General features: G+C 34.0%; 1 protein-coding gene across 2 annotated transcripts; it reads right to left on the reverse strand.

Annotated features, from left to right (window-relative positions):
• Window positions 1-728: 728 nt before the first annotated feature.
• Window positions 729-12,307, reverse strand: pstpip2 (proline-serine-threonine phosphatase interacting protein 2). 2 transcript variants are annotated; one of them, XM_063889831.1, is made up of 14 exons: window positions 12,209-12,307; window positions 10,478-10,578; window positions 8,680-8,754; window positions 5,756-5,790; window positions 5,559-5,665; window positions 5,419-5,481; window positions 4,442-4,540; window positions 3,809-3,854; window positions 3,399-3,478; window positions 3,223-3,321; window positions 2,522-2,618; window positions 1,618-1,702; window positions 1,498-1,529; window positions 729-1,170 (listed from the first exon to the last, which is right to left on the reverse strand). In XM_063889831.1, exons 1-14 carry the CDS (start codon window positions 12,239-12,241, stop codon window positions 1,115-1,117), a joined length of 1,008 nt encoding a protein of 335 aa, XP_063745901.1. In that variant the 5' UTR covers window positions 12,242-12,307; the 3' UTR covers window positions 729-1,114. The 2 variants fall into 2 exon arrangements, with proteins under 2 accessions (XP_063745901.1, XP_063745902.1); XM_063889832.1 differs by lacking the exon at window positions 2,522-2,618.
• Between the last annotated feature and the right edge of the window lie 702 nt (window positions 12,308-13,009).

Raw genomic sequence — 13,009 nt, forward strand, 5'->3', positions numbered from 1 at the left:
ATTTTCCCTGATGAAATAAGAACAGCTGTCACAGGTTTGGATAAAAAGTTGGCTTTCGAAATGTATTTTTGAGTTTAAATCACACACACAATGAGTGCCTCGTGTTCAGTGCATATGTAAATGACATGAATGCATTTCCTTATACTTCACAGAAGATGGGGTAGTGTTGCACTTCTGCCCCTTGAGTCTTAAGTCAACATAAGCGCTCCTATTGGCTAGCGCTCCAACACATCGTAGGCTAAGGGGCGGGACATCTGAGAGGTTGACCAATGGGTGGAAAGGAACCTGATAATGAGCCGAGCAGGGTCCCTTTAAGAAACTGATGTGTGTGATGAAATACTGGAAACAACATTGACTTTATTTATACTAAAATAACAACAGGGTGATATTTAAATATCCTCTCTATTCCTGCAGTTTCACTTTTGTATTTTCTACAAATTAAGTTAAAGTTAAAGCAAAAGTTTCCAATAATTCTCAAGTATTCTGAAAAGATCTCACATCCATTTCAATGGCTCCATAGAGATGAACTGTACTGTCTTAAATTAGAATATGTGTGTGTGTGTGTGTGTGTGTGTGTGTGTGTGTGTGTGTGTGTGTGTGTGTGTGTGTGTGTGTGTGTGTGTGTGTGTGTGTGTGTGTGTGTGTGTGTGTGTGTGTGTGTGTGTGTGTGTGTGTCTCAGCTGACTCACATCTGAGAGGAGGAAATGAAAACACGAAGGCCGATGACATATTTTCTCGTTTTATGAACTCCTTTTTTATTAAATACGAAGAAACTTTTTAGATCCACAAAAATAAATAAAAACTGAAGATAAATTAAGATGCGATCAGGTGGGAAATAAAGCTTTACAATATATTCTGAGCATTTCAGCCAATTTTGATTTTAAAAACACACACAAGAACCTACAAATAAAACCACTGCTGGTATTTACAGTGTCAGATATTCAATACACTTCAAAATATACATGTGCACAGTTGTGGCTCCTTTTTCTACATCTAGTTATCTTTCAGGAAATCACAAAGGAGGAAGTGATTATATAATGTTCAAGTCCATCCCAGAGCTGCAGCGCTGCACAGGAAGTTCTACTGCAGACGTGTGTGTGTGTGTGTGTGTGTGTTAGTACTGGATGACACTGTAGCCTGCGTCCTGCACCGTGGAGTAGATCACATCATCTGCAATCAAAACAGAGATAGAAACACTGAGTGTGTGAAGCATAAGTGCAGAAACCGTGATTTTCATATTACAATATTAGCATTATCTTGTGTTCGTCGCTAACGTTAGCTCAGCTTGTTTCTCTGATAACTTCAGATCCAGACGTCCCTGATTAGGATCCTTCATTTGAGGTTAAATGTAGAGTTGAAACGCAGCAAGAAGCAAAAAGTGTTTGGTAAAAATGTGGCTTTAAATTGGACAAAGTGTAGTTACTATCACAGATCTCTATGTTATTACATGCTTTCCAACACAGTATTTGGGTCAGAAAAGTAAGAAAAGGTTCCTACTGTTGTCTGTTGGATCAGGTAACGGCCCCCTCCTGTAAATTCACAAGACAAGGCGTTTCAAAAGGTTGTTAAAATACTCAATAAAAGGAACTTTAGAGGCAGTGAACAGACTGTTGTTACCTGGGGTTCAGCGGAGGCAGTCTGGATGGTGGAGCTCCAGGTTGAGCTCTCTGACCGCTGTAGAAGTTCTCATACACAACCGGAGCTGTGAGAAAGGGAATTAAAAGAACTAATCAAACAATGCATGAGTGTTTTATCTTACACATATGTCCCTCTTCATTTGCTTTCAGCAGTTAGACAGAGTACACACCACTCATATCAAGTGTAATGTTGCGGTTAAATACACAAATGGGTATAACGTTTTTTTATCCGTCTATCAGTGAATATTTTAAGCTCAGGAAGTAAGAAAAGCGTCATATACAGGGTCTGTGTTGCATCTATTGCAGAAACAAGTCCTTAAACCAAAGTGTGAGTCACCATGTTTGCACTTCCTGTCAATGTGTGTTTAGTTAAAGGCTTGTCATGTGACCGTGCTGTAGTTCCTCTATAGCCCAACATTAGCCACCTTTAGCTTAGCGGTGGTGACGTGAAGTCATGTGACCGTGCTGTAGTTCCTCTATAGCCCAACATTAGCCGCCTTTAGCTTAGCGGTGGTGACGTGAGGTCATGTGACCGTGCTGTAGTTCCTCTATAGCCCAACATTAGCCGCCTTTAGCTTAGCGGTGGAGACGTGAGGTCATGTGACCGTGCTGTAGTTCCTCTATAGCCCAACATTAGCCGCCTTTAGCTTAGCGGTGGTGACGTGGCGTCATGTGACCGTGCTGTAGTTCCTCTATAGCCCAACATTAGCCTCCTTTAGCTTAGCGGTGGTGACGTGAAGTCATGTGACCGTGCTGTAGTTCCTTTATAGCCCAACATTAGCCTCCTTTAGCTTAGCGGTGGTGACGTGGAGTACTACTGAAGTTAGTTTCTTAGGTAGGAATATGTCCCTGGTTTATTATTTACAGTGTTGTGTTATGATTACCTGGAGGTTTGTCCTCGGTTCGCCTGAGGTTTACAAAGTGTTCAATATCCTCCTGAACATCACACTGTTCAAACGACTTCCTTACTTCCTCATACAGCTACACACACACACACACACACACACACACACACACACACACACACACACACACACACACACACACACACACACACACACAATAAAGTCAAGTTCAGAGTCCAATGTCTCTAGATTTCATTGAAGACAGTTTAGAATAGCGAGTTTCTGATAATAATGAAAGATGTGCTTCCTTAATTTGTGTCGTACTCAAAAATCAACATCATGGATGGACACAATTGATATTGTTTTGTAATTATCTACTGCTGACCTCATCTTTATAGTTTATTTTATTATTTTTTCATTTATCATTTTGTTTTTACATTGAATTATATTATCTGTTTTTAATATTGTTGTCACATTTATCTTTATGTACATTTAAGTATTTATAAAAACATATTTGAAAACTAAACTTCACATTTTGGGGGCCACAAAGAGTCTTCGTCACATACAACACTGACTGATCATCACCTTTAAAGCTGATGTATCTTTATTTAATATCAACATTTAGGCTCTTTTAGCTCCATTTTTGGCCTCTGGAGGAAATAAACGTACCGTCCACTGACTGATTAAAAGACCATGGAGAATGGTTTTATTACTCTGACTGAAATATAAATTCCTGTTACCTCGTCGCTGGTCACACACTGCTGGGAGAGCAGGTTCAGGTGAGTCCACACCGTGTTCCTCAGAAAGTTAATGCGCTCCATCGACTGTTTCTCAAACATCTGGGGAGGAAAACACAACAGGAACATTTAGCTTGTTGGTTGAATCCAACTTTTAGAAGCTAATTAAAGGTTCTCACCTCACAGGCTTTGATATGATCCTTCAGCCATTCATCTCGAACCTTTCCCACCGTGGTGATGTTCTGCTGGTATAACCTGTCTGCCAATCAAAACACCTACCTTTAATCAGCACAAGTACACTATAAATGCCCATATTAACCTTTATAATGTCTCATGCTGATGTATACCCTCTTTGTTTAGCGTGTTAGCATGCTAGCATTTGCTAATGGACTCTTACAGTAAAGCTGAGGTGAATGTGAACAACGCTTTTCATGGATTGCAATAACCAATTCATCCTGTGGTGAAATGCTGCTGATCATGTTAACACCTAGCATGCTAGCTCACTGCTATTGGTGTGTAAGTGTTTGTTTATACGGGGGAAGGAGAGGGGAAATTCAAGACAAAAGTGCTTTTTTATTTGAGCTCTCACCTGCTTCTTCTGCATTCTGTTTGGCCTGCTGGGCCTTTGCGTAGAGCTGGAGGAAGATGAAGTGAAAACACATGAGTACAAAAGGCTAACAAACATAGAAATGAATGAGAAATTTAAAAGGTCATCAATTCTTTGTGCCTCTCAAACTTTAGTAACCTGAGACAGATGGCGGAAGTGTAAGAGAAAGGCACTTAAATATTAAGTTTCCAAAAATGTGTGTTTTTACAGAAGCTGAGTCAGCAAGAGAGGAACCATCAGCGCACATTCCTCATTCACTGTCGTCATTGTTCTGTTGGCGCCGCTGCTAGGTGGCGGCCTGTTGCAGCAGCTCCGTGTGTTTATTGATCTCTTTGTATTCCGCTGCTGCAACGCAAACATTTCCCAGTTTGGGATAAATAAAGTACGTCTGATTCTGATTCTTATGGGCTCAATACTCATTGTCAGGTTGATATGTGTTTATTAAAATGCCCTTCAGAGCCTGAAGTAGTTTCTGTTAACTGCTTTTGCAAATAAATTCAATTTACAATAATATGCAACCAAGAAACAAAACCTCACATTTGAATGACTATTTTGGCTTTTTCGTACATGATTATGGAAGGAAATAGGCAGCAAACCAAAAGTATCTCGCCGTACCTTCTCGATGTGCTTGGTGTTGTTGGTGTTTGTGTTTCTGTTGACGTTCTGATCGGCTTCTTCTTTATCTCGGCACTTTTGCTCGTACGTCTTCTTTGACTGTGAGTTAAAACACATGTTAGAATTAGCTTAAAGGCTTCAGACACACGGCATGACCACCACTTCTTCTTATGCAAATGATCTGGATGCAATGAATGACACGCTTTGGTGCACTTCCCAAAGATAAGGACACAACTTCCCCCCTCTCAAAGAGGAAGAAAAGACACAGCATGATGGCTGGCATTTTCTAAGTTTGCACAACACAGCTGAAACCCTAAAACAAGAGGAGGTGGAAGAGGTGTTTACATCAGCTCAGTCAGACACCTCACGTGTGTGATATTAAAAGCAGCACATAGTTTGAGTTTAGCATTTACTGTACAAATATGAGGTCTTAAAATATAACGTTACAATTAAAAGACCTGGATTATAAACGTTATACGAATTTTGTGTTTGCTGCATATTGTAAAAACATAGAAGGATAAAGTAATTAAAAGAAAATAATAATACAAAATAAAACCTCAAGGTCAAAATGTGCAATTAAAAAATACATATTTAAAAAATATTTAGATAAAGATGACAAGTGAAAGTAAGAATAGAAATGTGTATATAAACATAAGAATTCAAATCTAGAAAAAGACTATATAAAGCAATAATATGCATAAGAAATCTAATAAATAACTCATATAAACACACAAAGTTAAAGAACAATGTCCAATAAAAGACCAAATACAATGAAATACAAAATAGTTAAACAAATAAAGGAATTAAGAACTAAAATACAAACAAATATATGGGTATTCAAGTAAATATAAGAAGTTATGCATTAGTTTTTCTTTAGTTTGGCAGTGGTATTAACTCTGCGTGATAACCAGCTTTAATGACACATTTCCATGGAAATAAAGTTCAGAAAACTCTGTAATAATGAACTCTATACTCACATCCATGGTCTTCTTGTACTGAGAAGCCTTCTGTTTGTGCAGAACGTCCATATGTTGCTCCACCTGAAATCAAAAGGTTGTGATTATTGATGATTTATTGTTTTTGCAGAGGTAAACCCGGTGCTGATAGAAGCTCCAACCTTTTTCCTGGCTTCTTTCTGTTTCTCCCTGAACTCCTCCAGCTTCTTGGCCTCCTCCCTCAGGCTGTGGGCCAGTTGTAGGTGAGACAGACTCACATGTTCAGTCTCTGCAGGCACAAACACATATTCTTATCTGCAGAACATTGTATACTAAAACACACGGGGGATAAACAAATGCAAACATTTTAAGCACTTACGTAACTTGAACATGTCCAGGGAGCGTTTTAATGTGCTTAAAGAGAAAAGGAAAGGAGATCACACCAGAGTACACAGCTTTAATGCATCAGAAAAAGTAGCTTAAATCAGCTTAACACATTCTTTACAAGGCAGGAAATGTACTCAAAGTTGGATGTTCGATAAAGCTGGAAAGTATACCTGCTTTGTTTAACATTGAACGACGATGAAAGTTTTCATTACTTAATGCACGTTATATTTCATATCATTTTGAAATCATTATTTACAATTTGTATTTTTCTAATTATTTATTTAGTTCTTTATTTATTTAGTTATTTATTTATTTGGTTATTTATTTATTTAGTTCTTTATTTATTTAGTTCTTTATTTATTTAGTTCTTTATTTATTTGGTTATTTATTTATTTAGTTATTTATTTATTTAGTTATTTATTTATTTGGTTTTTTATTTATTTAGTTCTTTATTTATTTAGTTCTTTATTTATTTAGTTCTTTATTTATTTGGTTATTTATTTATTTAGTTCTTTATTTATTTAGTTCTTTATTTATTTAGTTCTTTATTTATTTAGTTCTTTATTTATTTAGTTCTTTATTTATTTAGTTATTTATTTATTTAGTTCTTTATTTATTTGGTTTTTTATTTATTTAGTTCTTTATTTATTTAGTTCTTTATTTATTTGGTTCTTTATTTATTTGGTTCTTTATTTATTTAGTTCTTTATTTATTTAGTTCTTTATTTATTTAGTTCTTTATTTATTTAGTTCTTTATTTATTTAGTTCTTTATTTATTTGGTTTTTTATTTATTTAGTTCTTTATTTATTTAGTTCTTTATTTATTTAGTTATTTATTTATTTTGTTCTTTATTTATTTAGTTATTTATTTATTTAGTTATTTATTTATTTAGTTATTTATTTATTTAGTTCTTTATTTATTTAGTTATTTATTTATTTTGTTCTTTATTTATTTAGTTATTTATTTATTTAGTTATTTATTTATTTAGTTCTTTATTTATTTAGTTATTTATTTATTTTGTTCTTTATTTATTTAGTTATTTATTTATTTTGTTCTTTATTTATTTTGTTCTTTATTTATTTAGTTCTTTATTTATTTAGTTCTTTATTTATTTGGTTATTTATTTATTTAGTTCTTTATTTATTTAGTTCTTTATTTATTTAGTTCTTTATTTATTTAGTTCTTTATTTATTTAGTTATTTATTTATTTAGTTATTTATTTATTTAGTTCTTTATTTATTTGGTTTTTTATTTATTTAGTTCTTTATTTATTTAGTTATTTATTTATTTGGTTCTTTATTTATTTATTTATTTATTTATTTAGTTATTTATTTATTTAGTTATTTATTTATTTAGTTATTTATTTATTTGGTTCTTTATTTATTTAGTTATTTATTTATTTAGTTCTTTATTTATTTAGTTATTTATTTATTTAGTTCTTTATTTATTTAGTTATTTATTTATTTGGTTCTTTATTTATTTAGTTCTTTATTTATTTAGTTCTTTATTTATTTAGTTATTTATTTATTTGGTTCTTTATTTATTTAGTTATTTATTTATTTGGTTCTTTATTTATTTAGTTATTTATTTATTTAGTTCTTTATTTATTTAGTTATTTAATTATTTAGTTATTTATTTATTTATTTATTTATTTATTTAGTTCTTTATTTATTTAGTTCTTTATTTATTTAGTTATTTATTTATTTAGTTCTTTATTTATTTGGTTCTTTATTTATTTAGTTATTTATTTATTTAGTTCTTTATTTATTTAGTCCTTTATTTATTTGGTTCTTTATTTATTTAGTTATTTATTTATTTATTTATTTAGTTATTTATTTATTTGGTTCTTTATTTATTTAGTTCTTTATTTATTTAGTTATTTATTTATTTAGTTATTTATTTATTTAGTTATTTATTTATTTAGTTATTTATTTATTTAGTTATTTATTTATTTGGTTCTTTATTTATTTAGTTATTTATTTATTTGGTTCTTTATTTATTTAGTTATTTATTTATTTAGTTCTTTATTTATTTAGTTATTTAATTATTTAGTTATTTATTTATTTAGTTATTTATTTATTTAGTTCTTTATTTATTTAGTTCTTTATTTATTTAGTTATTTATTTATTTAGTTCTTTATTTATTTGGTTCTTTATTTATTTAGTTATTTATTTATTTAGTTCTTTATTTATTTAGTCCTTTATTTATTTGGTTCTTTATTTATTTAGTTATTTATTTATTTAGTTCTTTATTTATTTAGTTCTTTATTTATTTGGTTCTTTATTTATTTAGTTCTTTATTTATTTAGGTCTTTATTTATTGATATTTATTGACTTGATTTACTATGATACTGCGTATGAAGTGCATCACCCAGGTGCTGCTTCTTTACTTATTATCCTCATGTTTGGATGAATTAAAATACCTTTAATTGTATTTAAATATAAAATATTAAAATGTAAATATTAACCAAGACATTAAAATCAGAGCGCTAGTGTTCCATAGTGATGTCACTGTGGGATTTTGGCCTTTGCAGACCATTTACATGCACAACAACCTGTACAAAATGCATAATAGGGCATGGTACCTTTAATATGAGGTCTATTGATGCACTATTATAGGTAGATAAAGTTACCAGTCCCCCCCTCCCCCCTCCCACATTAATCCTCCTTCCTCTTCACTAACAGAAACTGATATGTGAACACGGACAGAATGGGAAGTAAACAAGCGGATGTAGAAACACTTGCGCTCAAAACATTACTGCAACAAATAGTGACATTTATATTTTCACTTTTAAACTGTGAACCCCAGATTTCAACATCAACCCACATGGGAGTCGACAGCCTAATCTTTAACTTCTCTTTTTGCATCCAGCATATTCAGAAGCTGATGTTCCATGTGAATAAAAACACACTTACTTCATCTCATTGTGTCCACACACTTTCTTGGACAAACCCAGGAGGTCTTTGGCATATTTCTCCTCAATGGAGGCCCTGAAAGACACCATTTCAAACACATTTAGCTCAGCCTGCAGACAGACAGGCCAGCCCTTTGTCTGATGAACTGCACATGTATTTCCAGGATGCTTTATTATGAGTGTACATATGCAAACCAGTTGGTCATCCGGATCATTTAGTGGACATTCTTAGCAACAAGATGTCGTAAAAGCTCGTCAAATATGAATTTACGACACGAAGTGCATCTGTTGGGGACTACTTTCACAGCGGATGAATGCATATGTGGTGCAGCAGGATGGTGTTTGTGATATTAGGTAAAAAATAAACTGCAATTTGATGAGGAAAAAAAGATTTCAGGCTTTAATCAACACATTACCCGTTATTAGCTGTATTAATGGTCGGTTTAAGTGAGTGAATTAAGTCATACCCACCATATTTAATACCAACCCCATCAAAAGCATGCATGGAAAAGGACAGGGAAACAAAGACACCAGGAAATAACTGAGGGGATTTTAATTTCTGATGCAGTGAACGCCTTATCAGTTTATGGGGTTTGCATTATCAGAAAGTCAAATAACAAGGTGCAATTTACAGAACACACAACCAGGGCTTTCTGTGCCACCGCATACGCTGTCTGGGTCAAATGCACTCTGCACAAAGGACTCCTCCATACATCGAAATGCTAACTGATCCAAAAGGCAACATGTTCTGTACATTTTATATATATTTCTGCTGTTCTTGTGTTATTAAAAGGTGAACATGACGCACCTTTTCAGTACATTATAGTATAATATATCATAGTTGCTTTATTTCTATCCCCATGTATACATCTAGAGTACCCAAAGTTACTTAGAAATAAGAAAAATATGAAACACAAGAAACTTAGAGCGAGTAAAGATAAAGTTCAGAGAAAATAAGTCTCAAAATCATTTAGATTTTTGAGGAAATCACTTAAATACATTTAGTTTTCTAACTTAAAGAGTCCCTTTTCTGCTCTGATTGGTTAGTCGGCCGGCTCTGTTGTGATTGGTCAACCCGCTTAGAGATGTCCTGCCCTTTAACCTATCACGTACAATGTGCTGGAGCGCTATAGCCAATAGGAGCGAAGTGTTCGATAGTGACGTCAATGTTGGATTTTTATTGTACATGCACTAAAACCTGTACCACACGCTACAGGAAACACAAGATGTGAGATGGGGGTGTCACAGTGTTTTGAAACGTGTGAGCTTCTGGTTTGATTATTGTGCAATATCCTCTCCACTCCTGTGTTATTATAGTGCAATCAATCTAAGCAAATGGGGCTGGTGTGTCGCCGGAGGCCAACACATGAGGAAGGATTACTTATCACACCAGGAAGAGGAAATATGAATTTAAATGACTAACTTTGAATGAGTCTGCTGCAAATATATGTAGATGATGCTTCACGACACTACTTCAGAAACGCTCTACAAGAATATACCGGGAGCCTATTGGCTTTAGGAGTCAGAGTTTGTATTGGTGTATGGAACTGAGACATGGTTGAAGTTCTGCAAAATATGAGGAAAATATTCCATGTGCGATAACAGTGTCAACCATTGACTATAAAATAATATCTAAGGTGTTAAATAGACAAACATTAAACTGTAGTTATTCTGACTTTCTTCTGCTTCTGTATCAGGGTTTAGTCTAAACCGGTGGGTCAAGATGTCAAACGTCTGGTCAGACGGCAGAGAGAGCTTTGTCTTTACGGGGAATAAATAGGGGATGGACTTTGAGTTACCTGGCCTTCATGAAGTCCTCCACTTCCTTACATGTCCTCTTTCCATCGTTGAGATACTGGACGATCGCATCGTATCCACCGGTGGACGTCAGGTCAGCATTCTGTCAGAAAATAAAGAAGATATTTCATTTTCAGGTCTTGTACTTAGGTAAAAGTAGAAGTACTCAGGTCTTGTACTTGAGTAAAAGTAGAAGTACTCAGATCTTGTACTTAGGTAAAAGTAGAAGTACTCAGGTCTTGTACTTGAGTAAAGTAGAAGTACTCAGATCTTGTACTTGAGTAAAGTAGAAGTACTCAGGTCTTGTACTTGAGTAAAGTAGAAGTACTCAGGTCTTGTACTTGAGTAAAGTAGAAGTACTCAGATCTTGTACTTGAGTAAAGTAGAAGTACTCAGATCTTGTACTTGAGTAAAGTAGAAGTACTCAGGTCTTGTACTTGAGTAAAGTAGAAGTACTCAGGTCTTGTACTTGAGTAAAGTAGAAGTACCAGAGTGTAGGAATACTCTGTCACAGTGAAAGTATTCTAAATGTTCCTCCAGTGAAAGTAGAAAGTACTCTCCTCTAAATGTACTTAAAGTAGTGACAGTAAAAGTAGTCATTGTCTGATTGGTCCATTTCAGAATAATATCTCTGATATGTTTTATAATGATTGATCATTAAAGTGTTCTCAGAGCTGGTAAAGGTGCAGCTAGTTTGAATGGCTTTGTATACTGCAGGGTAGCTGCTGGATTTATTGCAGGTGAACTACAGTCTGATTTAAGGGAGATTATATTTACCTTCATTCATCCTAATCTGCCTAGCAACTACAGGTACTAAATAAATGTAGTGGAGTAGAAATAAGGTCTAAACTTGTTTTTCTTGAATTTAATTCCCACAGTTCAGCTCTCAGGACGAGAGCAGAAACTCCTGAGGTTGGAGTGTTTGACACACAGATGTAAATTGATGTTTGCACCTCTCCGTGATTTAGGTAATCTGAGGTGCATCAGCCTGTAATTATCCTCACTGAGTTTAAATCTGCAGCTTATTGACTTTCTATTAAACATACGGAGCCGTGCAACCCATCCACTTATACAGCAGTCTGCAGAAAACCAGCTTTTTTACCAAGCATGTGGTGAAACATCACTAAGTACTGACCTTAAGTGACTTTACCTGAGTCTCTATAATGATATGCATCTTTATACTTCTACTCCCCTGCATAAAAGGCACATTTTGTATGCATTTATTCACTTATTAACCGCTTAATTAACGACATACTTTGCAGGTTAAGATGACGTAAACTGATGTAAAGCTGATTAAAATGAGCTCACAACAAGCAACCACAACAATAAAATGCTATTTATACATTAATGCAACAGTAATAATAAACATGTAACATAACATATGTAATAGTATAATAATTGGAGTGGTTTAATCTGCATAATACTTACTTAAGGATCCGTTTTAGTACAGTGTTTTTACAGTGTGCGTGCTATTAGTGCTTTTCCACTGCAGGTACTATTTTGTCTTAATGCTCATTCTACCATTGCATAAATCCTCTATAACAGCAAACATAAAAGCACTTCTCAATCCCATCACACCCCGACTTCACTGGAAAAAGAAGCCACAGTGATACACGGAACAATGAGCAAAAATACGCTTTTCTTGAATTAACGAGGAAACGTGACTTTTTCCCACCGAAATGTTGAAGGTGATTAAATATAATTAAACTTCAAACCCAGCAGTGTGAACTCACCCAGAAGAAGTCCTTGAAATGAAGGTTCTTCATGACTGAAAGTGAATCCAGCGTGGGTAACAGAGGCAGGTGTGTGCAGCGGAATGAGAGAGGCTGGAGCTGACCTTAAAGTAAAAGTGACTCGCGGCGCATGCGCACTGAGGATGAGTATATCCCAGTGTTGGGTGTTTCAAAATAAAATCGCATTTTTGGAAATATATGAATAAAGCTGAAGAAGAAACATCTATTTTATGAATATAAGTATGTTTAAAAATGAAAATAACATTATCTTAGCTCTAAAAACATAATGTAAGAAAGCTGGAAGACAAGGACGTAATTTTAGAGCCAACTTTTAACATAATAATAATAATAATAATTAAAAAGTATTGCAAAAAGTACTACTCTGATACTTCACACAAGTGCAAGTGGTAATATTAATTTAGAAGTGGTTATTTTACACAGTTCACATTCTTAATTGACAGGTTGAAGTGTGCTGCCCTCTAGAGATTGATGCAGGTACATATGTACAGAGTGTAAGACTCATCCTGTACCAGTACATCTACCTGATGAGTAACCAGAGGTGGAAGAAGTACTCAGATCTTGTACTTGAGTAAAAGTAGAAGTACTCAGATCTTGTACTTGAGTAAAAGTAGAAGTACTCAGATCTTGTACTTGAGTAAAAGTAGAAGTACTCAGATCTTGTACTTGAGTAAAGTAGAAGTACTCAGATCTTGTACTTGAGTAAAGTAGAAGTACTCAGATCTTGTTCTTGAGTAAAGTAGAAGTACTCAGATATTGTACTTGAGTAAAGTAGAAGTACTC

Source organism: Eleginops maclovinus, chromosome 8, assembly GCF_036324505.1.
Source record: "Eleginops maclovinus isolate JMC-PN-2008 ecotype Puerto Natales chromosome 8, JC_Emac_rtc_rv5, whole genome shotgun sequence".
Lineage (NCBI taxonomy): Eukaryota > Metazoa > Chordata > Actinopteri > Perciformes > Eleginopidae > Eleginops > Eleginops maclovinus.